Source organism: Coffea arabica, chromosome 3c (genome assembly GCF_036785885.1).
Source record: "Coffea arabica cultivar ET-39 chromosome 3c, Coffea Arabica ET-39 HiFi, whole genome shotgun sequence".
NCBI classification, from domain to species: Eukaryota; Viridiplantae; Streptophyta; class Magnoliopsida; order Gentianales; family Rubiaceae; genus Coffea; species Coffea arabica.
This window is the reverse complement of record NC_092314.1, coordinates 3388437-3413437: the sequence shown is the minus strand read 5'-3', so window position 1 is coordinate 3413437 and position 25001 is coordinate 3388437. Positions and strand designations below refer to the sequence as shown.

Genomic DNA, 25001 nt, shown 5'->3' with positions numbered 1-25001 from the left:
TGGGAAGCTTTTGCAAATGCTTAAAAAGAAAAGAAAGATGAATGGCAAAATGATTTGAAGTGATGTATGATTTGACAGCAGTGTTTGGCATTTCCTGTGACTCAAAGGAGTATCTGGACAAGCAACTTGTGCTTTTAACTCAGACTATTTGCCATAACCAACACAGAGATCACTCCCCTCGTGCAACTCTGTCAATTATTCTGCCCCCAACTTTTTCTTTCCTTGACAAAAGCTTCATTATTGGATTGAAGATCAGACAGTACCGTAAATAAAGAATCATTCCATAACGTTGTTCAAAATTGCAAGGGATTTAGATTCCCTTTAATGCGACCATGCATGCATTGTTGTGGGTTTTCCATTTTTCAGGGAGGGAGATAAGCAGTTTAGATGCAGCACGAACAGGGACACTGGCTAAAACAAAGAGACTTGTAATTGTCTCGAGGGACTGATCAACAATGACAATACACAAGAAGACTGAGTGGAGGAACATAGGAAAACATCCAATCCTAACAGATGTAAAGCATAACTGTTGATGTAAACGGTTGTCAAAAGCACTGCATAAAATAAGCGTCTCTGGTAAAGGTCTACTGAATTGCAGGACAAGGACTTGGGGGCAGAATGTTGACTACTCAGCAATCCGAAACAAATTAGTCAAGATTAGCATCAGAATTCACAAGAATTTAGGGATTACGGCTTTGATAAAAAGGTGGAGATGGAGCAAATGTTGTCCCAAGACCACCCTTGAGCTTGAATTCCTAAGTAACTTTGACCATAACCAATGCAACCACGATGCAAGACTTATAAACCAAGAATCAACCGCATAAACATAGAAAATAGTAAGTGGGGATGATTTAGCCTCTTAACCGCAACATATTCTGCACCAGCACCTGCACCTGCACCTGCTGGACAAACTCATCATAAAACGAGTGAATTCAAACAAAAGTTCAATTAAGAATAAAGTCAGGAGATTGTACGGTAAAAGAAGCTGTGATCTTCCATGTTATATGGTTTTTAACTATTTATTCTATTTTAAAACAACTCAATTTCTCCTTTGTTATCTTATCTCTAAAATTTGGGTAGAAATTTCTTATGGAGAAATGATATATTTGCACTCCAAAATAATCTTCCAAAACTCCATACTCCTTCACTAATGAAAGGCTGGAGATCAAAAATTAATATTTGAAGCACAAATATCACTTTCAATACTCTGAGTAACAATTTACACTTAGATTGCATATTATTTCAAATAATTATTGTAACACTTTTTATGATGTGATGTATTTAAAATAAAAAGATTCTTACAAATTGTGTTGGTACCGCAAGTAAAAATATTATTTCAAGTAATTACATATCCAAACACTTGACGCATTACCAAGGTCCACATAGCAATGGATTGCTCAGTAGCTAATAATAAGTTTGTAGCAAAAAACATATAAGTTGGTTGGTTCGTGCGAATGAATAATTGTTGGATCATCCTCTTTCCAGGTAGTCATCCCTTTTCTGGGTTTTCTTTTATCTGTGAAAACCATTTCATAAAATAGATATAAGATCCTAATCCCGAGTTCACCTAGCTAACATTCTAATTATATGAAGAAGCATCTATTCCATAGCCTTCTTTTGTTGCTCATCTGGATTATCTTCTTCTTCCACACCAATCCCTTCATCAGATTCCATTACACTTGGAGGAGGCGGCAAAACCTGACAGATTGTCTTTAGCAACCCTAGTTCTTCCTCCTCTTTTCCTTCCTCAACTGAAAAACGTATGTCCCAATCCTCTATGATCTGCGTATAGTGGAATGAAAAAATTCACTGAGTTACTGAGAATAAAATTTAGGAAAAATTAGGCATGCTATAGAATAACAACGTCATGCAAGGAAAGATGACCAACAACATAATTGCATAAATAAAACGAAGAGCAACAACATGATTTCAGCTTCCTGTTAGGTGCTTTGAAGTAACACATGGTTCCAAAAGATTGGAAGATAATTCAACTCTTGCTTCATGTCTTGTCAAGCATTACATCCTGAAGTATCTAAGTGAACCTAAGCTTCCTTGACACAAACATTTTGCTACGCTGGTAGGGGAGAAGAAACAAACACATAAACCACAATTCCAGGAATTCAACCAAAAAACTGAAAGAATTTAGAGAGGTCAATGCTGAAAGGAAGACGAGGCAAGTTGAAAACAAATCTCCCCGTAAAATGCATATTCTACCATAGTTCTATTTCCCCCAAACGTGAAATAAGATCACAGGAAGAAGAAATAACTGAATACTGCAATGATAACTCCTCCAGCTAGAGAGTAGAAGAGAATGCGAGTGTGCGCATTGTCTAGCTAAGATGGGTAGGAGTCCAGCTCTGGGGTTAACTACTCTCAGGGAACCTCCACATACTCTTAGGAAGTTTTTAGGCCAACATGTACAAGCAGTCTCAGTCCCCAGATTAGTCTCTAGATAACGGGCCTTTGGCCCTCCAATGTAACCCCCTCCCTCCCCCCCCAAAAAAAAAAAAATAGAAGAGAATGCTAATTCTGCCGAAGAAATCTTATAAAATCATATGCATGAGAACTGCTTGAAAAGAAAATAATGGCACCAACTGGAGCTGCAAAACGTGCTTCTACTTAAATTCAGAAGAAATCATGTTAAGATCAATTCTTGCATAAAACAACAACATAACAGAAAAATAAGGTATTTCGGCCTCTTCTACAAAACTTAGCAGAAGAAATCATGTTAAGATCAATTCTTGCATAAAACAACAACGTAACAGAAAAATAAGGTATTTTGGCCTCTTCTACAAAACTTAGCAGATTCATCTCTCAACCGAGCCCCAGTTCCAACCACTAAAGGATTCACATCATTCAACTGAAAGATAAAGCATATAAAGCTCTGTCAAATGTAAATTTAAATGCTTCAAAGGAGGCAAGTACTTTGGACATACAACGCATGAAGAATCAGAGGAAATTGTTCAATATAGTATCATGGTACACTCATTCAGCAATAATATTAATTTAAGCATTTTGCTGTAAGTTACCGGGTACAAGGCAGCCTCACAAGATGGCCGAATGTTGAGGATGTTGAGAATCTCAGCTTTTGCAAGGTTATATTCCTTGCATTTCTGTACAAACTCAATTGCTATATCTCTTGTTTGTGTTGAGGCTGCTGTTTGTTCAAGATAATCATATACCTGCAGCAAGCCATTAAAAGATCAGCATATGAGAATCTCAATTATGTTAGCTTTCCATGAGAGAAAATCATCAAATACTTTTAGATGAGATAAACACTCCAACCTTGTATTCAGATGGTGCTATGCCAGCAATAAGTCGTGTGGGATCTTTACCAGCACCTCTTGATCTTAGAAAGTCAAGAACTTCAAAATTAGTAAGTGCACCTGCATATTCTTGAAGTCTGCAAAGCACATAACCTTAAGCAAACAAGATCACCCAAAGAAATCTAACAACAGAATGTTTTTCAACTACAAGTCTCAAAGATCTATAAAGAAGACAAACAAGAGGATTACTTCGGTTTCAAGACTACAACGAAATTTAGAATCATAACTAAATTTGATGACTAGCAACATACATTTTCATGACCAGATGAAATTGAAGAGCTCCACTTCCAATTGCCTCGGTCTTTAAGACACTAATCAAACTGAATAGTGGTAAAAAAGGCTATATATCTGCAAATCGAAGAAGAAAATCTGTAAATTTCAACATTTTAATGTGCAGTTAGGTCAAGATTATCCAATTGAAGACATGCAGCAACAGCTGCAGTGACCATAAAGTCATTGAACATCTACTTTGAAGTTTCTTTTCTGTCAGAAAACTTACTGAATTGCACATACCTAAATCACATTCTACAACAATATAGTAGAAAGCAAATAAACTAAAGAAATAACAAAATTGCGGTATGCCTATGTACCACATGGGGCTCACACGAGTTCTAAAAGGGTGAGCAACCGAATTAAAGCCAGTTCTGAGTTAATTTGACCAATCGAAAACCCACCTAAACTAAATAATTGAGTTAACAAACCTAGAGACATAATTGAAAACTTTTCAAGCAAACAACTAGGGACAAATCAATAGGCTACAAAAACAAGGGGAGAGGTCAAAACAGAAAAGAAGGAAAAGCTAGAGGACTAAAACTGCAATTTTAAAAAGTCATCTTCTTCAACTAAACAGGATGCTGCGGCTGTGATTCTGGTTCTTCCTCTTCTCCGGCCAGAGCTAGCCATAATAGCCGGTGCGCTGCTTGTAACACACACATATCACATGGAGTGATCTCCAAGCCTCTATAATAGTCAGCCAGCAACACTCTTTCTTATAATTGAGGCATTTTATCGAACGTAAGATAAGCAGCAATAAAAGGTAGATTCTTTTTCTATCAAATTACAGTGAAATCCAATCCAACATATTTCCAGTTCGAGTGATTCCACATCAATCAAGTTAAGCACAGCCAATTTACAAAAAATAAACGAAAGTAGATGCCATGCAAAAGCATGATAGATTAAAAAGAACCCAAAATATAATAAAGAAAAGGAGGATCATGATCGTCGGGAGGGCATACCTCGGTCCGGTGTCCGCCGGGAGAAATAACGGGGAGAGAATAGAGATGTCGAGAAAAAATGAAAATTATGAAACGCATACAGGCTATGGGCTTCAGCCTGTTTTTGCCCGTGTTCTCTTTCTTGGATGCATTCTTGCGACGGCCCAATATTGCGTTGGTTTCTGATGGACCGAATTACTTTCTTTTGATAGGCCCGACAGCGAGTTGTTTGATGCTTTTGCCATCTTGAAATGTCCTAAAATGATTTTTCTATTTTTGAGGGATAAATTTTCTTTCCTCAATAAAAGGAAACAGCTATCACGAGAGAGAGAGAGAGAGAGAGAGAGAGAGAGTAGAAATAATAAGCATCGTGTAGTGTAACACAGAACATTTGTTTTTGTTGCTATTATATATATGTAATGTAGGCACCATCCATCAAAAGGAATACTAGATTTGAAGCTGTTGCTCCATTCTTTAGTAAAATTTCTGCTAACAAATGGGATGATTCCTTTTATTAGGCAACTAAATCACACAATTTATAATAGAAAATCAGCTTTTTGAAGCACCACAGGTGCTACTAAGTGTCCATCCTTAATGGCCTCCAAGTCGTTGGAATTTTCTTCCAAATAAGCTCTCAAGAATGCAACACTAATTCCTGCAACAAATCTCCTCATGGGTTCTCTGGATACACCATTCTTACACAAACAATATGTGGTCTTTCCTCGAATCCCAGTTGTGTCATCATTCAGCATATCAACATGGCCATAGTCCTTGGCAACAAAGTGATATGCCGGCTTTTGACATTCATTGAAGAAGTCCTCATGATTCACTCCTTTTGGAGCACAAGGTGGAAACAGCGGGTTCCTTTTTACTTCACCTAAGCCTGATCCGATGACTAATACAGCCATATCAATATTGAAGGAATGAGGAATGTAAGTGAGAATTGGCGGGGGCGTTTGTTTCCCTTTGTCCATTCCATCAACAGGATCAACTCCTACCAACGCTGAGAACTTTAATGAAGTGATTGCCTTTCCCAGAGCCACTGCAAAAGCCACTTTGCCTCCGCGACTATGGCCGGATAGCGCCAGCTTTGATAAGTTCGGCCTAACATGCGATGGAAGGCAAGCCTGTAGTCCTTCTGAAAACCAGTTTGTTATTGCAGCAGCGGACTCGATTTCTTTGGTTGAATCAGGTCCTGCCACACAATATAACTGGAACAAGGTGGATGCAGGAAAATGTCAGCCAAACAAACAGCAATTTCATATTGGGGCCATTTGTGATTAGTACAGGGAGTTTTATTGTTCAATCTTGAACATTCAACAGTTATAAGAACAGACCTAAAGTGCTAAGAATTTTGAACCACTACTAGAACAATCCAGATATTACTAGATTGAGCTGTACTAACAGATATTACAGTTCTGTAAAGCTTCACAAAGCTCATTAATAATGTTTCCTTTGACTGCATCACCTTTTTTAAAAGAAAAATAAAAACCTGTACTTCTGTAATCTTTATAGGTTCTGGATTCAAAACATGAGCTGAACAGAATTTTAAATTGAGGTTGACCCAAAAAAGAAAAAAGAATATCCGAATTCATGGACAGCACACTGAACAAGAATATGCAAGAGAAAATGGCATTAAACCTCATGGCCTTACCTCGGAAAATGATATTCTTTTTCATTATTTACCTATCCCTGAAAAAGATCAGGTCAAGAAACATGCAAAATTGTTCGTATAACAACTTCCAAATATCTGTACAGCCAATCAAATGGACCGGCACATTTTTGTGCAGATGGCAGACACAGAGCAAGCCAATTTTACATATATCTGATGAGCAAGATGTGAATTACAAAGTGCCAACAGCCAGATTCGAAGTTACCACTTACAACAGTATGTTTAAAGCATATTCTGAATGCAAAATTTAATTGGAATCTGAATGTGAACAAATGGGTGAAATAGCACTATACTCAGCATTTAATCATTCACTAATTAGTGTAAAACGGGACGAGCTAGATACAGTTGAGACTGAATGACCTGTGGGGCAACCACGATGAATCCATGAGAAGCAATATGTTGAACAAGCTCGGAATAGAAAGAGTTGAGAAAAAGATAGCCATGAAGGAACAGCAGAACAGGGAACACTCCAGCTTCTGATGGTGTCCCAATTAAGAGTGGCTTTGGAGGAGGTAAAGTTTGTTCAGCAGCTTTTCTCCAGCAGGGCCCTTGTTCAACTTTTATCAACTCAGTGGCGAAATTTCCATATTCAAACACATTTGTAGAAGTAGAGATTGCCGGGGAAGACACAGAAGCCATGACTGTCGGTCAAGTTCTCTGAACTTCTGGTTTCCTTCTTCCCTTGCTCTCAAAGAGTCAAAGTGCGCTACTATATGGTCCTCACTACTGGGGGATAAGTCCACTTTTCTGTGGCCTTTATAGCCCCACATTCTATGTTTTCTAGTGTCTTTTTCACTTGTGTGGGAAACCAAGAAACCTCTACCCTACTTTTTATGGTGTACTAGATATTTTTTTGAACCCTCGAGTCAAGGATGTTTTACATCATGCTTAAAAGCTACTCCATCTATGGAGTATTGAGAAAATTCTCAAGTCTTGTATGCTTTGTTGCATTAATTGATAGTTATTTAGATGTGTCTTTTTTTTTTTTTTTTTTTATCTTCCTCCCTCTCTCTCTCTTTTAGCCACAAGAATGAGAAGCAACTTTAATTTAATTCTAGATTGTTTTCCAAATTGCGCAAATCAGTTTTCTGGCAATGTTTAAAATGCATAGTGTAACCACACCAAAAAAAAAAATGATTTTGCAGGATAACCTTTGGCTTAACTAGGATTCCATTTTCCACCATTCAAATACATGAAAGCACCTATAAAGTTTAGCAACCCCTTCCCCCCCCCCCCCCCCCCAAAACACAAAAACACCCAAAAAAAACTCTATTGTTATTTTTATTTTTAAAATATACTCCTAAATATATGCTCTTACATGATGCAAAACGACTTCCATAATGCTTCATTAAATTCTTTTTTTTCCCACACAAAAAACATTTGCCCATATATGAAAATTCTTGCAAGAAAAAATAGTTGAAAGAATTGTAACTAAAGAATCATTTAATAATTTTACAAATCTAGGAAGTTTTTAACTAAAGAATCATTAAACTAAAAATGCTCTGAAAATTAGAGGGTGTGCAATCAGCCATGGTTGTTGGGGTTTCGGCAAAAAATGGGGGTACTGTTTGCGGTGAGTTTTTCTGGTTCTAGAAAAACCACCAATCCATATGTACTCCAGCGTCAAACAATTTTCCTAATTTATCGGAGTATATATAGAGAATTTCAACCTTCCCTCCTTCGCATTCTTTTACATCTTTCAAGAATCCAAAAGAACCATCATATTCTTTCAGCTCTCCCTCTTCCTTGCCAGACAAAATACATCTTTCAAAACTCAACTGTTGCATCCCAATTCTACACCTAGCCATTAAAGTCATTTTGTGCATGCATTTTGTATATATCAACTCTTTTTGGTTGGGTTGATATATATGTGTGTGTTTATGTAAATAAACCTCTCAGTTAGACCCAAAGAAAGAAGAAAAAAACAACAAAAGAGGTCAATTTTTCATTGGATTTTTTTTCCTCCAAGGCAAATTCAAATGGGAGGATTTTCAAGAAAAGGTGGAGATGTTGAAAATGCCAACAATGGCCAACTCTATCCGGGGATGATGGAAAATCCACAGATGAGATGGGCTTTTATCAGGAAAGTTTACGTGCTTTTATGCCTGCAATTGCTTTGCAGCTTTGCTGTGGGGATGGTGATGTTTTTCAACCCTACCATCAAACATTTTCTGATAGCAAATCCGCTTGGCTGGGTCTTCGTCCTTGTGGCTTGCATTCTCACCCTCATATGTAAACTTCATTCTACCTCCCTAGCTACATTCTTATTCTCTTAAAATTTTTGTACTTTTCATCTTTTTAGTTTCTTGATCGGATGGTTCTTAATTAGAATTGTTTTTCCTCCAAACTTGAACCTTAATATTTGGTTTTCAAAAGCGTCTCCAAGATTTTAATCGCAATGTCAGCCACAATTTGCGCATATTTTTATGTGTAAGTTGTAACCTCCTAAAAAAGGATGGTCGGACCAGCCCAAGATTTTAGTGTTTTTAATTAATTATTACACATTTTAGTCTTCTTATTATTATTATCATCATTATCAAAAGCCACATTATGACGTAGGCTTCTCTCCTCCTCTCAATACCTTCAATGACTTCACATTGCAATTTATTTTATTTTGCTTTATTTGAAAACAAGGCCAATAACCCTTCCTGTTTTTAAGCTAACAAGATGATTTAATTAACTAAAACTTTTCTTGTAAAAATATCCTACAATCAACCAATAAGAGGGTGCTTATCTGTTTGAGCTTTTACACATATTTATACTTCTATTTAATTCTTGCATTCGTTGTTATTAATAATATGTTTTTCATACTAATACTACTTCTGCAGCATCTTTGTTGATGAGCTGCTTTGGCAATAAACATCCATGGAACTACGTGTTAGCGCTTCTCTTCACCCTGTCCATGTCATTCATGATTGGAGTGGCTTGCGCCTATAGAAGAGGTAATTAATGCAAAACTAAACCCACTAATTAATTTCCTTTGTATTTTACCTTTGCCAGAACCGCAGTATAAATAAATCATCAAAGCTTAGTAACATCCGAGTATAGCACTTTCTTATGTTGGTTTATGAAGTTTCAATGAGGTTAATTGAGGTTAAGAGGTTAAACAGTTCTTATTAATATAGTTTAAGCAGGAAGGCCAAATTTTTGCTAACTGAGCTGTGGCTATAGGTGAAATTGTCTTGCAAGCTGCTGCTCTAACGGTGCTGGTGACTGCTGGTCTTACCCTCTACACATTCTGGGCAGCAAAAAGAGGCCAGGATTTTAGCTTTTTGGGGCCATTCTTACTCTGCGCCCTTCTGGTGCTCATGGCTTTTAGTGTTATTCGAGTATGTTACACTAGTCTCTTCATGTTTCTGATTTATTTCTGTTTCACTTAGCTTATACGTAATGTAATTGGTATAATATTATCCCTAACTAATCAATCGGTTTATTTAAGCATATGTTAAACACTATTTAAAACTCCATGCGTAGATTCTACCAAGAGTACAATATAATGCAATTGGAAAATATGCCTATGAATGTATAATCCATGAAAGAGCTTAAATTCACCACAATACGGTAGTTTTTGATGAAAAAAAAAGAAAAGAAAAAAGAGTAGAGTACATATATAGTTTTTGATATTTTCCTTGATGACCATCTCTACATCTACATGGCATGAATTTAAATAATTAAACAACATAATTCACAAGTCAAATTAAGGATTTATTTGCATTAGATAGACAAATGGGTACATCACCTTAGGGTAGAGCTAAGAGTTCCGTTTGGATTTGCTGTTTTTCTCACGAACTTTTTTGTTTGTGGGATCTACACTAACAAATTCCAAAACAAAAACAAAAAAAAACAAAACTTCAAAAACACACAATTTCAAATACATTAAAAAAAATAAAATTGAATAAACCCTAAACTTCTATCTCCTTCCACGCACTAGATGTCTATAACAAAGTTATTGTCTGCATCATAAGCAAGTTCCTGGACTGGTTTGACATTTTGTTTTTCATTTTGTGGATAAACAGATCCTCTTTCCCATGGGAAGATTAGGGTCACTGATAGCGGGATCTGCAGCAGCGCTGGTGTTTAGTGGTTTCCTGATATACGACACTGACAACCTGATCAAGCGTTTTGACTATGATGAATACCTCCTAGCTGCAACTGCACTTTATTCTGACATCGTTAATCTATTTTTGGCATTCTTAAGTATCCTTGACGGTGAATAAATGGTTAGCTTTAGGCCATCTTTAGCTGCTGAGTAGAAGAAAAAGGAAGTGTAACAGGATCATCAAGAGTGTTCGTTGCCATCTTGCTTTGATTCGCTTTTGCTTCTTGATATTGGTAGATTCAATAATATTAATTATGACTTCCAAAAATGTAGTTGCTATGCTTTTTTTCATTTTTTTTGGGGTTTTTTTTTACACATGTATGAAACAAATGTAATGAGAGGAACTAATATATTTGTAATAGTATATCTCGAGCTCACCAGTGTCATTTCATGAAATTGAAAGAGGTTATTGTACAGTATCACTAAATTATAAGATCATATCATGCCATTGAACTATAAGATTATTATATTATTGCGGCAGTTTAAAGCTGGAAATTTTTTTGTTTCTCTTTTTGGTGTTTTTTTATTATTACAGTTAGCTGGATTAACTTATGAGTTGGAGTTTTTTTTTTTTTTTTTATCAGGTATTAGTGTTTATTCAACGTTAATGTGCATTTGAGAATTTTTTTTTTCTAAAGTTAATTTGGATTAGTGCATATGGTTAGTAAATAAGGTGTTATTCTTAAGAAATTATTTGGAGGGTTTTGAAATTTATTTGGTCTAGAAACACTCGTACAAAGAGTTAATTGAGGCTGTAAAGAAAAATAGTACAAGACATAATCAGATTTATATTATGCATTGATGAATTTTTATTAATATTAGTATATGTATCATTGTGTAGTAATAATGACATCTTAATTATATTAGGCAAATGTAATTTGGTAAAAATCAGCGTTTAAAAAAAATATACATCGCACAGGTCGCATAACTGAAGTTCACCACTCTGTAACTTCAGTCCTCTGTTCGTCATCTTAGACTCTACTCTGATTTTTAGAAACAAAAAAAAAAAAAAAATAGCATAGGACTGTTCCTTCCTTATACACTTATGTTGAGAAAAGATATTAGTAGGGCTAAGGCTATTTTTGCGAAATCGTCACTCGGCTAAATTAAAGCTAGTGTCAACGCAATTGAAGGTCAGGGATTTTAGACTTTGAATTAATCAAGTATATCAGAGAATATTAGTATGGTGTACTCGATACTCTATTTCTTGTTATGTAAATTGCTACGCATCAATGACGAATTTGCCCATATTTTATTTTGTTTGCCAAAATATTGCAATATCAAAACCCTAATTGCAAAACACTGCAATTTCAGCATAGTAACAAATAATTAGATAGACTAAGATGACATCATTCTACCTATCATTATGCCTCCCATAACAAATCTCGAAACCACGAAAGACAACCCAATATCATTTTTTTAAATAATCAACGGTCACAACCAGAAATACAAACCTATATAAGCACTTCTATTTTGATCCATTCTTCAAACGTTCAATACCAAAAAATCAATATTCTCCTCTCCTTGTGCATTTCTTGAAACCAAGATTCTCCTCTCCTTCTGCGTTTGTTGAAACCAAAATTTCCATCCACCAAGAACCCGAGAATCTCCATCTGCATTTCTCCGAACCAATATCTCCATCTGCCAAGAACCTCAATCATGGACAAGCCTCCTGAGTCATCCCTTCCCCCTTCCGAGTCATCCTCTTGTGATGATGATTCCTTAACTAAACAAATTCTTGAAATCAAAAAAGTGTCAATTCTAGCATGAAAGTGATTCATAAGGAAACAATGACGGGTACTTCAATTAGGGAACAAACAAGCTCTTGGTCGCATCAGACTCAAGAAGAAAGGAGTTTGCTAGACACTACAGTGACTCCCCTCAAGGCAACTCCAATTGTAGCAACAACTCTTAGTGGCAATCAACTCCAATTCCAGCAGCAACTCTTAGTGGCATTGTAGAATTTGGAGATGGAGATGACGATGATAAGGCAATAAGGGTTACTTCAATTAGGGAACCAACAAACTCTAGGTCCCCGCCTAATCACTCCTCTAACAAGGATAATTCAAATTCTAGGGTGAGGACTGTAGAATGTGGTGGTGACCAAGTAAACTTATAGTTAAAAAAAATTTTGTATCCAAATTCATTAAAATAGAATTTCAAAATCATAATACGCAACAAATATGGAAATACCACTTTGTTCAACTAGGAGTTGTTGAATAAATAAGCATTAACGTGTTCAGTTATTGCTTAAGCCCACCCTAGTTATATGCTTTCCAATGGATTTTAATCTTAGAACAGAACAACCGAATAGTATATTCTTTATGCTAGAAGAAAAACTTGGTGGCAAATTTGTGCATGAACACTTTGTTGATTAATTCTTTGGCTACATAAAAAATCTTTACCATATTTTTGAAGACTTTGTTTTGCATAATTCTATGTACAATTTATACTCACTTACAAGTGACAAGTATAAACATTATAAAAGAACTATTTGCACCTCTAAAGGAAAACAGGAATTCAAAATCGGTTAGATTGAAACTCCCGGTGGCTGGACTGCTCCAACTAAAAATGTTCTATCTACTCTTTCTTCAGTTATAGGCTTGTTTGGAACCTGAGTTTTTTGGGAGTTTGTCTAAAACTTTACTGTAGTGCACTGTAAAAGTTTTTGAAAAATTTTTGTAGAAGTTTTTATAAAGTGAAAAACTTTTTTATAGAAGTTTTTATAATATGAAAAATTTTGTAGAAGTATTTGTGAGGTGAAATTTTTTTTCCTTTTCTTTTTTTCTTTCTTTTTCTTTCTTTCCTTTTTCTTTTCTTTCATCTCTTCTTTTTCTTCTTCTTCTTCCTTCCCCCTCCCCCTTCCCCGTTACCTCTACCTCCCACCTCCAGCACCTCCGCCAACACCACCTTTCTTCTTTTTTTTTTTCTTTTCTCCTCTCCCTCCCCCGCCACCCCTTTCCTACCCTCTCCCCCGTCATCCCCTCCCACTCCCTTCCCCATTCCTCCCCCCTCTGCCTGCCACCCCCTTGGGTTGCCACCCCTCCCACTCCCTCCCCCGCCACCTCCTATGCCCACCATCCCTTTCCTCCCCTCTGCCCCACCACTCCTTCTACCCCTTCTCTCTCTTTCCCGCCACTCTCTCTACCCCTTCCCCCTCCCCTGTTCCTCTTCCCGCTTCTCACCTTCCCTTTGCCCCTTTCTTTTTTCACATTTTCCCTCTCCCTCTCCTCCCGTCTCCTCCCCTTGCTCTTGCCAACGGATGAAGCAGCGAAATGAAATTTTTTTTTTTTGGCAATTTTCCTTCTCCCCCCTCCTCTCCTTCCCCCGCCACCCTCACTCTCCCTCGTGCGATCTGGTCTAGCAACCAGATTGGCCAGAGGGGAAGGGGAAGAGTGGTGGGGGAGACGCAGAGAGAAAAAAAAAAGACAGAGGGGAGGATGGCAGGAGAGGAAGAGGGGGAGAGGGAAAAAGGGCAAAAAAAAAAGAAGAAAACCGACACCGGAAGAGGTGATCGGCGCCGGAACCGGCGGTGGAGGTGGTGGCCGCCGACGAAGGTGGTGGTGGGTTGGGGTGGGGGAGGAAGAAGAAAAAAAAAAGGGGAAGGAATTTTTTTTTGTGTGTTTTGGATATTTTAAGTGTGTAGGTAAAAAACTCTGAGAAGTTTTTTGGGATTCTTGTAGCAAAAGTTGTTAAAAAACTAGTAGGTAAAAAACTTGTCCAAAAACCTGGCTTCCAAACAGGCCCATATTTTCTGTGCTTTAATAAACGCATAGATGCAACAAAAAAAAATATGCACATAAAGGCACATGTATACATAATATTCTTAGTCTAAAAATTCTTTAGTAGTATACATAAAAAACTCTTCTTTTCTTTGGTTTTCGCTTCCTTAAATATATATATAGCATAAGTAGACCAAATATGCTGTTATAGGTGTCGCCATTACTGCGAAGAGATGGTCATTTGTTCATGTCCCATTCTGTCATAGTAGCCAATACACTGCTTCTGATGTCTTCACTAAAAGATTTCACTATTTTCTAAGCTATGTTGAATGAACCTGCACATAGATTGGTAAGTGTGAATAGACGTTGTCAAGGAAAACACTTGAATGAAGATTAATCAAACAAGACAATTGTACCACAGTGAGGAGGTGATTTTTGGTTGGTAACTAGACCGACCTGGATCAGTCCTCTCTGAGATGAAGTGAGGTGAACTCCTGTGTCCGAATTGAGCCTCCTTGTCCGAAGTGAGTGGCGGGGCTTCTCCCCTGGTATCACTCCGACGATCAAGTTAGTATGAGAACGAGAATAATGAGAATGAGTTAATGAACAGTGTCTGCTTACTTGTTGGGAGTGTGAGTGAGGTATTTATAGAAGAGAGGTGGTCAAGACGGAAGGCTCATGCTAGCGGGACCCACTCTCTGGCATTACGGCTCTGTCTCCTGTCAGGAGGTCTGACTCTAACACTGTAGCCGCCTGGGAGTGATGACGGAGGATATGGTGCAGGTGCCATTAAGTGCCTCCAGTGCTTTTCAGATAAAGTGCTGGTCCTGGATGATGTCAGGTGGGTTGACATCATCAGCGTGCAGCCGAGGTGGATGTGCCGAGGTCACCTACACGGTGGACTAGGGATGAAGCCGAGCTCTGGGGTTGTGCTCAAGACAGGGATGAGCTCCGATGAGGGACGAGGTGAGTTCACCTCGGCCACTCGGGATGGCCGAGGTGAGCATCCTCAATAAGCCCCCCAAGCCTCGGATGCTCCGAGCAAGGGAGGTGCCGAGGCTTCCTTCTGCCGAAGTCGTGAAGAGTCGGGGTCCCGAGCCTGCTCCGGAAGATGCGGGGACGTGACACGTGGGCATGTCAGTTGAAGGGACCTGGAGAGTGAGTCGGCACGTAACCGTCACGTCGTGAAGTAGTGGGACGTTTCGTGCAGAGTGTCAGCCGAAAGGACAGGGCATTAATGAGGAGAGAGGGAGAGACAGAAGGGCAGACACAAAGTATCTGGAATTTGGATCGTTGCCGCCCTTCCGTATTCTTGCCGCCTCTTCGGGTTCCCAAGAACCCCTATAAATGGGGGGCCCCCTCACCGCATTTCCCACACCTTTCACTTTCATCCAATACTTGTATAATTCACGAGCGTAGCCGAGGTCAGTTCCATCAGCCGAGATCCTTGCCGAAGTCTTCACTGCGTCCGATATCGTAGTCAATAGTAAGTATCCCTTTTTCTTTCTTATCTCGTCTTTCACTCATGGCTAAAACCGCGAAAACCCATAAAGAAACCGTGACCCCGAGCTACCAGACCGAGGTGAGGGCGGATTCTGAGGAAGAAGCGACGACGTCCAGTTCGGAGGGGTCGGCACAGAGTTCCGAGGAAGGATCGACCGAGGTGAGAGCCGGAGAGACAGCCTCGGAACTGGAATCGTCCGAGATCAGCGAAGGCGGCTCCGAGGTGGAGTACAATACCGAGCTCGGCACCGAGATACCCCATGACGAGGGTGTATCGGAGCCAGTTGCTCCAGTGGACGTAACCGACATCGACTTCGGCCAGATGCCGAAGTTTAGGAGTCGCGTAGGAAGAGATAGGGCCATGAAGGTGGTAGACAAGTACCCCTTCCGGCCTTGGTACGAAATTTTGCCGCCCGAGGTGGGTGACACAGCCGCGGAGCCCCCCTTTGGCATGGTGGCCGTCTACGTTTAACAGCTGGAGGCCGGGCTGAGAATGCCGACGTCGAGATTCCTCCGGGACTTACTTCGTCACTTCCAGGTGAGAATCACCCAGCTCACCCCGAATGCGATCCGCATCATTGTGGGGTTTGAGATGCTGTGCCGACATCAGGAGGTGACTCCCTCCGTCGATCTCTTCCGCCGATGCTACACCCTCAAGGCGCACGCGACGGATAAGGGATGGTTTTATGTTGGCAACCGGAACAATGCCATCCCGAAGTTGGTGATCGGTGCTCCCAGCTCGATCAAGAACTGGAAGCGCGACTACTTTTTCGTGTCCGGAGTGGACTTCCCGAGGGATTTTTGGTGGAGGCTAATTAAGGCGAAGGCCAACCCCTCTGCCGGGGATGCCGAAGAAGAGTCCTTCCAGAAGCTGATGAAGTCGGGACTTCGGCTGTTCAGCCATGACTACCCCGAAGCCGTGCTCGTGGATGGGGGGATAAGTCGAGCCGTGATCAACACTACCAAGACCCCCTTCTTTTCCATTAAACTTGAGAAACCTCGTAATTTTCTTTCATGGCTTTTCTTTTCACTTCGGCTAAGGCATATGATAATATTTACTTCTTGTGCAGTGGTCAAGTTGTCCGATATCGTCGTCTCCAGCTCGTCCGAAGTGGCCAAGAGGTCGAAGAGGAAGAGTACTGACGAGACATCGGCACTTCCGCCAAAGAAGAAGAAAGCACAGGGACAGGCTGCCAAGACCCCGGCGGCTACAAGCACTCCCACCAAGGTCGGCCAGAGCAGCTCGGCCACCGCGGCTACTGGGTCCACTTCGTCCGTGCCAGAGAGAGTGCCTCTCGGAGTCGTTACGGCACTCCCACCTCCTCAGGGCCGAGGCAAGCAGCTGAAGGCCCCGGCCAATCCAGTCTCGGGGACTTCGCTATGGAATCGTTTCCATAGCCCCCCAGTGTTTCCCGGGGAGGAGAAGACGCACTCCGGCAATCATTGGTGTCCGAACTGGAAAGTTTCGGTCAACGACCGGTGCCAGCATCCTCGGGTTGCACAGGAGCTAGTAATGCACTCCACTCTGCCAAGGGATTTGGAGTTCATGAAAAAACTGAGCCCGGCCGAGTTGGTTCAAAGTCTGATGGTGACCACGGCTTCCAACTCAGCTTTTGCGGCCGAGATGGCTCACAGATACTGTGCTCTAGTCGAGGAGCAGGACACCGGCAAGCTGCAGACTCAGATCTCCAAGTTGGAGAAACAACTGGCGGTGTCCGAATCCGAGAAGTCGGAGCTTCAGAGGCAACTTCAAGAGGCTGAAGCTAAGGGTGAGGATGCTGAGGCTACTATGAATAGTCTTAGATCAGCCCTCGAGGAGGAACAGAAAAGGGGGGACGAAGTGAAGAAGTCCCACGCACAAGCTCTCGAGGGTGCTGGAGCCTCGGCTGTGGACGCGTTTCGGAGGTCCGATGCCTTCATCAAGGACCTCGGCCAACTGCTTACGCCTAACTTCATGTTTGGCTTCACATCGGCCATTGACGAGGCCGCAACTCACCTCTCCCCCGAAACCTTGGAGTCTTTGAAAAATCATGCCAGTTACAATGAAGACTCAAAGGAGTTATGTGATCGGATGGCCGAAGGCATTCAGGCGGGAAGGAACTTGGCCGAAGTCCAGGTCGAGTTCAACAAGTGGCTGTCCGAACTCGACGACGTGTTCGAGGACGTGGAAGTAGAGGAAGCTGAGGGAAACGAGGCCGGGGGGGACGAAGTCGGAGGGGACCTCGGAAAAGAGTCTGGAGATGAACACCCCGGCGGAAAAGAGGCCGAAGAGGAGGCTGCCCAGGAGGGAGCCAAAACCGGGAATGGAGCCGAGACGGGGGTCTAGGCTCATATGCTTCGAGGGGGTGGCCGAGGTGAAGTGTTTAGTAGCACTCCGACCTCGGCCTTGTATTTTTTGTAATATTTCTATTGAATGAAAGTCTATTTCTTTTCATCTCAGCTCTTTAATTTCTTGTTTCTTGCTTTGACTTCATCCCTTGGTTGTCCCCCTTATTTTTTAACTGCGTAATAACGATGTTGAAAAATAACATAATAGCCGAAGTCATAGCTTGGCAAGATAACTGGATAGAGTCAACTTTGATGAAATAACCGAATGAAGTCATAACTTCAAGCATGATACAACCTAAGGTTCTCTGCGTGCCAAGACCTCGGCACTAATGAGCCATCTCGATAACTAAGTTTACAATACCCCTTGAGGTCAAATTCCATGACTCGGTAAGGGCCTTCCCATTTCGGGCATAGTTTCCCTTGTGGTTCAGCTCGGCTGACTGAGTTTTTTCTCAGAATCAAGTCTCCAGGCTGGAATCTACGGTGTTTGACCCGGGCATTGTAATAGCGTGCCAGTGCGTTTTTGTAGGAGGCTATCCGGGCTGAGGCGAGATCCCTTCGTTCTTCAACAAGGTCGAGATCCAGCTGCCTCTCTTCGTCGTTCACCTCGGCGGCATAGGCTGCCAGCCGAGGGCTGGGAGTAAGGATTTCAGCCGGGATGACAGCCTCGGCGCCGTAGGTCAGGGAGAATGGGGTCTCTTGCGTCGCTGACCTCGGCGTGGTCCGATATGACCACAAGACACTGGGGAGTTCCTCCACCCAAGATGACCCAACTTGGTGTAGTCGGGTCTTGAGGCCATGCAGGAGAGTCCGGTTGAAGTTTTCTGCTTGACCATTGGCCTGGGGGTGGCCAACCGAAGTGAAGTGTTGCTTGATGCCGAGGTTCTCACACCAGGTCTTGAATGGATTTTCGGCAAATTGTCTCCCATTGTCCGAGATGATGATCTGAGGTATGCCGAAGCGGCAGACAATGCACTTCCAAAAGAACTTTTGAATGGCCAGCCCCGAGATGGTCCGAAGTGGCTCGGCCTCGACCCACTTAGTAAAGTAGTCCACAGCAGTCACCAGGAAGGTATAGCCCCCGACCGCTTTAGGGAAAGGACCTATGATATCTGTCCCCCATTGCTCGAATGGCCAAAGTGAAGTGATGGGGACCATGAAATTTGAGGGCTGGTGATGCTCGGGTGCATGGACTTGACAGGAAGGACAGCCGAGGACGAGGTCCTGGGAGTCTTGCCGAAGTGACGGCCAGAAATATCCAAGGAGCATAGTCTTCTTGGCTAACATCCTGTGGCCGACGTGAGCTCCGCACAGGCCTTCGTGGATCTCGTGGAGGACGTGACGTCCGGCCTCGGGAGTGACACACCTCAGTCATGGGCCGAGGTAAGAGCGTTTGTACAGTTCTCCATCGCGGAGAGCGTACCGAGCCGCCTTGCGTTGTATTCTTCTCGCCTCGGCTCGGTTTTCAGGGAGTGTTCCCTGACCCAAGAAAAGGATGAACGGGGTCATCCAGGTATCTTCGGAGTGCACGGGGCAGGCCACCTCTTCCACATATCCGGGTTCACTCAGAACTTCCACTAAGGCCGTTTTGTTGAGAATGAAGTGGAGGCCAGCCGGGATAAGGCGTCGGCTCGCTTGTTCTGGGACCGGGGGATTCTTTGAATTTCGAATGACTCGAAGTACACGGTGAGCTGGTGAACCTTGGAGAGGTATCGTTGCATGGTCTCATCCTTGGCCTCATACTCACCGAGAACTTGGCGCACAACAAGTTGGGAGTCACTGCGGACATGGATTTGCTGGGCGCCGAGCCTTCGGGCCAGCTGGAGTCCAGCAATTAAAGCCTCATATTCGGCTTCATTATTGGTGGCCGAGAAGCCAAAGCGGAGGGCGTAGGAGCACACCTCTCCCTGAGGTCCTTCCAGAAGAAGTCCGGCCCCGCTGCCATCTCCATTAGAAGATCCATCCACATACAATGTCCATGGGGATGAAGTGGACACTTCAGCTCCGGCGGAGGCGGACTCTGGACCTTCCGTGAAGGTCAGCTCGGCGAGAAAGTCGGCTAAGGCTTGTGCCTTTATAGCTGTGCGAGGCTCGTATGTTAAGTCATACTCTCCCAACTCGACAGCCCACTTGGTGAGGCGACCAGAGGTTTCGGGTAGCACCAATATTTGCCGAATGGGCTGGTCAGTCCTGACCGAGATAGGATGGGTTAAGAAGTAGGGCTTCAACCGCCGAGCGGCATGGACCAGTCCCAGCACCAGTTTCTCCACCTGAGTGTATCGAGTCTCCGGCCCGCGAAGAGCTCGGCTGACGTAGTAGATCGGCACTTGGGTGCCCTCATCTCGGATGAGCACAGCGCTGACAGCCTCGTCTGCTGCAGAGAGGTAGAGGTACAGCTTTTCCTCGGGCCGAGGTGAAGCGAGAGTGGGCAGGTGGTGCAAGTACTGCTTCAGCTGGTCGAAGGCAGACTGACACTCCTCCGTCCAGGCGAACTGATCAGACTTCTTCAGCACTTTAAAGAAGGGCAAGGCCTTCTTAGCTGATTGAGACAAAAAGCGGTTCAGTGCGGCCAGGCGTCCATTCAGTCTTTGGACTTCTCGGAGGTTCCGAGGTGGGGACATATCTTGAATGGCCTTGATTTTGTCGGGGTTGGCCTCGATTCCCCGGTGGGAAACCAGATACCCCAGGAATTTTCCCGAGGTGACGCCGAAGACGCACTTCTTGGGATTCAGCTTCATCCTCGAATCTCGCAGGACCCCGAAGACTTCCCTCAAGTCTAACAGGAAGGATGAAGTGGTGAGACTTTTGACGAGGATGTCATCCACATAAGCCTCCACATTACGGCCGATCTGATTCTTGAAGAGTCGGTTGATCAGCCTTTGGTAGGTCGCCCCGGCGTTCTTTAACCCAAATGGCATGGTGGTGTAGCAATAAACACCCTGGTCGGTGTAGAACGCCGTCTTCTCTTGGTCCTCTTCACTCATTCCTATTTGATGATACCCTTTGAAGGCATCTAGGAAGCAGAGGACTTCATACCCCATCGCCGAGTCGACGAGAGCGTCTATCCTTGGCAGGGGATAGCAATCTTTGGGGCAGGCCTTGTTGAGGTCGGTGTAGTCTACACACATTCTCCATCCGCCGGTGTCCTTTTTGACCATGACTGGGTTGGACAGCCAGGTCGGATATTGGATTTCGTGGATCATCTTGGCCGGCAAGAGCTTGTCGACCTCGTCCGATATGGCCTTGCTGCGTTCGGGGCCGAAGTGCCTTCGCTTCTGCCGCACAGGTCGGGCCTGTGGGTTAACGTTAAGTTGGTGAGTTATAAGCTCGGGTGGCACTCCGACCACTTCATCTGCGGACCACGCAAAGATATCTCGGTGGTCCTTGATCAGGGAGATCACTTCTTCTTTCAGGGGTGAAGGGAGTCCAGCCCCTACTTGGACCACTTGGTCAAGCTTGGCTTCATCCAAGACCACTTGTTCCACTTCATCCCCGGGCTCAAGCCTGCTGGGCTCTCCTGCCTTATGAGGGTCGATGCAGTCTATGGAGAGGACAGCCGGCCTCTTTTCTTCTGACCTCGGCTGGGGCTGAGGTCCGACTGCGGCTTGGATGGTGGCGAGATAGCATTCTCGGGCGGCGCCCACGTCGCTGCTCACCTCGGCCACACCCTCTGGCGTTGGAAACTTGAAACTCAGGTGGTAGGTAGAATATACGGCTCTCGAGGCATTGAGCGTCGGTCGGCCTATCAGCATGTTGTAAGGAGAGTCCGCTTTGACCACCGCAAAGCTGACAGGCACGGTTCGGCAACGGGGATGACGCCCGATAGTCACCATTAAATTCACCATGCCTTCCGGGTGGACGACGTGTCCCCCGAAGCCAACAAGGGGAGTTCTGACCGGAGTGAGTTGCTCCCGGGTCAACTTCAAATTCTCGAAAGTTCGGTAGTACAGGACGTCTACCGAGCTTCCGGGGTCAACGTAGACCTTTTTTACTATATAATTGTTTGTGAAGACCTCAATCACGAGGGTCTCGTGATTGCTGGAGGCAGCGGGGACAGGGTCACGGGGACCATAGGTTATCACCTCGGACAGCCTCGAGCTCGGCTCGGCCACATCCATGCCGGCTTGGCGGTAGGTCCGCTTTCGGGAGTTCTGGCTGTCTCCTCCCGTGGGGCCACCTGAGATGGTGTTGATCACCCCGGCTATGTTTGGGTCATAGCCTGGTGATCCGTCACGTGGAGGCCTCTGATCCCCCTTGTGGTCCTCAGGACCTCGGCAATTAAGCTTAGTGTCCCGCCTGTCCTCTCGGCGAGGATCTCGGCTCTCCCGGTGGGAGGTACTTCGGTTGAAGCTTCCGTCTTTGCGGACGAACTGCTTCAGATATCCTTGTCGGATCAGGTTTTCGATCTCTCGCTTCAGATCATTGCAATCTTCAGTCTCGTGCCCAACATCTCGGTGGTAGGTGCAGTAGAGGTTGGAGTTCCTCTTATCTCTCCTTCCAGGGATCTCAGGAGGTGTTCGACCGAGGTGATTTTGCCTCATCACCGCCAAGACGTGAGACCGACTAGAATTGAGCGGGGTCAGCTCGGCGTCCGAGGTGGACGATCTCCCTTTCACTATTCGATCAAAGACACTCCGGCGGTCTCGGAGTTGGTTTGAAGTGCCACTTGGGCCGGGTTCACCTCGGCCGATGTCTCCTCGGCCATCCCGAGTGGCCGAGGTGAACTCACCTCGTCCCTCATCGGAGCTCATCCCTGTCTTGAGCACAACCCCAGAGCTCGGCTTCATCCCTAGTCCACCGTGTAGGTGACCTCGGCACATCCACCTCGGCTGCACGCTGATGATGTCAACCCACCTGACATCATCCAGGACCAGCACTTTATCTGAAAAGCACTGGAGGCACTTAATGGCACCTGCACCATATCCTCCGTCATCACTCCCAGGCGGCTACAGTGTCAGAGTCAGACCTCCTGACAGGAGACAGAGCCGTAATGCCAGAGAGTGGGTCCCGCTAGCATGAGCCTTCCGTCTTGACCACCTCTCTTCTATAAATACCTCACTCACACTCCCAACAAGTAAGCAGACACTGTTCATTAACTCATTCTCATTATTCTCGTTCTCATACTAACTTGATCGTCGGAGTGATACCAGGGGAGAAGCCCCGCCACTCACTTCGGACAAGGAGGCTCACTTCGGACACAGGAGTTCACCTCACTTCATCTCAGAGAGGACTGATCCAGGTCGGTCTAGTTACCAACCAAAAATCACCTCCTCAATTGGCGCCGTCTGTGGGAACGAGACTTGCTAAAATGAGATCCACGCGCTCCAGAAGCGGAAGAGTTCCCTCCAACGGGGCTGGGCAGACCTCGGGAGCCCAGCAAGATCGCATTTCTGAAGAGCAAGGGTCCCCGAGGACCCAGCCTAACAACGAGGAGGCCATCGCCAAGATGGCCGAGTTCGTATCACACAACCCTACCATTTTTGAGGAGCTAGGAAGGTACCTCAAAAGACAAGGGAAAAAAAAGGCCGAGTCCTCCAAGAGGAGGCCGACGAAGTCTCCTGAAGTGCCCTCAGATGAGGACTCGGATGAGGGGCGTCTCTCACGGAGTACCTCCAGACGCGCCTCCTCCAAGGCGACTTCTAAGCTAGCCTCCATCTCCCGGGCGTTTTCCCGGGGACTGCTAGGGAAGCGAGCTGAGGACCCACCTCGGCGCCCCGGGGGCCTGGCTTCGGACTACATGAGGGCTCCGCCCTTTACGGATGACATCAATGGGGAAAGGGTGCCCCCGAACTTCAAGCTTCCAAACTTGCACACCTACGACGGCCGAGGTGACCCCGAGGATCACCTCCGCGCCTTCATCTCCGCATTCCTTCTCTACTGCGTCCCCGACGCCGTGATTTGCCGGGTTTTCCCCATTTTCCTACATGGGACTGCCCAGAAGTGGTTCTGGAGTTTGGAACCGGGGAGCATCTCCTCCCTGGATGAGCTGATAGACCGGTTCATCCACCGCTTCGTGTCGTCTCGACCAATCACGAAGACTTCAGCTTATCTCTTGAACCTTCAACAGGGTCAGGGCGAGTCTCTTCGCTCGTATGCTCAAAGGTTCAACGAGGAGAATGTGCAAATACCTGATCAGAATGAGCAGGTAACTCTCGCGGCCTTTACCAACGGGTTGGTGGCTGGACTCTTCAATACCGAAATCCATCGGGATTACCCCCGTACACTTCACGAACTCTGGGAAAGAGTGGACCAGGGAATCCGAAGTGAAGATGTTAATCGCATGAGGGGAGAAGCCCCGCCACTCACTTCGGACAAGGAGGCTCACTTCGGACACAGGAGTTCACCTCACTTCATCTCAGAGAGGACTGATCCAGGTCGGTCTAGTTACCAACCAAAAATCACCTCCTCACACAGCAAACAAAATCACAATTTCTAAGTGGCCTCGACTCAACCTGAACAAAGTATAAAAGCAAAATAGAAAAGTATTCTTTGTAAGACACATGTCTTGGAGATGCAACAATTTAATCCTTCTCAAATACTCGATTATTGAATGCAAAGTTTCATTTTCAACTTGCAATAAATGAGATACTTAATAAGGAGTCAAGAAAATTACGACTGAATTGAAGATGAAAACTAAAGGAAAGATTAATAAGACGTTGAGTGTAAAAAAAAAAAATAAGACGTTGAGTGTAAACACATTGACCAAAACCGTAGGCTGCAGACGAGGATCAATGAGTTCAAGTAATCAATAAATTGAAGACAAATCAGTATCTCCATGGCTGTAAATCGGAACAACATTTTCCGCAAGCACCATCTTGAATCAGAATAAATATTTCATGTCTGTAAATCTCATCTCATTGACTTTCGCTAGCAAACTTTATAAATTTCTCCAAAAATTATAATTCTTCTCTCATGCGTATCCTAACAATTAACAGGAATCTAACCAAATGTTTTAAAAACTCAGTAAATACTCCTTAAATTATAAAGAATTAGTATACTCAAAAGTCAAAACATGAAATATTAGACCTCTCAAAGCAAAATACTCTGAATCATCCAACAATATCAAAGAATATGGATAGCCATTTTACACACAGTGCTTTTGTTTTGTACTACTTAATTTTTTTCAATCTCTCTTAT

At 43.8% G+C, this 25001-nt stretch overlaps 3 protein-coding genes across 4 annotated transcripts; 1 reads left to right on the top strand and 2 right to left on the bottom strand.

Annotated features, from left to right (window-relative positions):
• Nucleotides 1-1368: 1368 nt before the first annotated feature.
• LOC113734170 (uncharacterized) lies at nt 1369-4717 on the bottom strand. 2 transcript variants are annotated; one of them, XM_027260540.2, is made up of 5 exons: nt 4562-4717; nt 3578-3674; nt 3286-3403; nt 3030-3182; nt 1369-1782 (listed from the first exon to the last, which is right to left on the bottom strand). In XM_027260540.2, the coding sequence occupies exons 2-5, from the start codon at nt 3583-3585 to the stop codon at nt 1600-1602; spliced, it is 462 nt and encodes a 153-aa protein (XP_027116341.1). In that variant the 5' UTR covers nt 3586-3674; nt 4562-4717; the 3' UTR covers nt 1369-1599. The 2 variants fall into 2 exon arrangements, with proteins under 2 accessions (XP_027116341.1, XP_027116342.1); XM_027260541.2 differs by having other exon boundaries at nt 3286-3349.
• Nucleotides 4718-4913: 196 nt separating this feature from the next.
• On the bottom strand, nt 4914-6950 carry LOC113734169 (chlorophyllase-2). The gene is made up of 2 exons (XM_027260538.2): nt 6573-6950; nt 4914-5751 (listed from the first exon to the last, which is right to left on the bottom strand). The coding sequence occupies exons 1-2, from the start codon at nt 6849-6851 to the stop codon at nt 5077-5079; spliced, it is 954 nt and encodes a 317-aa protein (XP_027116339.1). The 5' UTR covers nt 6852-6950; the 3' UTR covers nt 4914-5076.
• A 970-nt stretch (nt 6951-7920) lies between these two features.
• Nucleotides 7921-10600, top strand: LOC113735369 (protein LIFEGUARD 1). The gene is made up of 4 exons (XM_027262379.2): nt 7921-8444; nt 9041-9154; nt 9384-9541; nt 10229-10600. The coding sequence occupies exons 1-4, from the start codon at nt 8192-8194 to the stop codon at nt 10427-10429; spliced, it is 726 nt and encodes a 241-aa protein (XP_027118180.2). The 5' UTR covers nt 7921-8191; the 3' UTR covers nt 10430-10600.
• The last annotated feature ends 14401 nt before the right edge of the window (nt 10601-25001 follow it).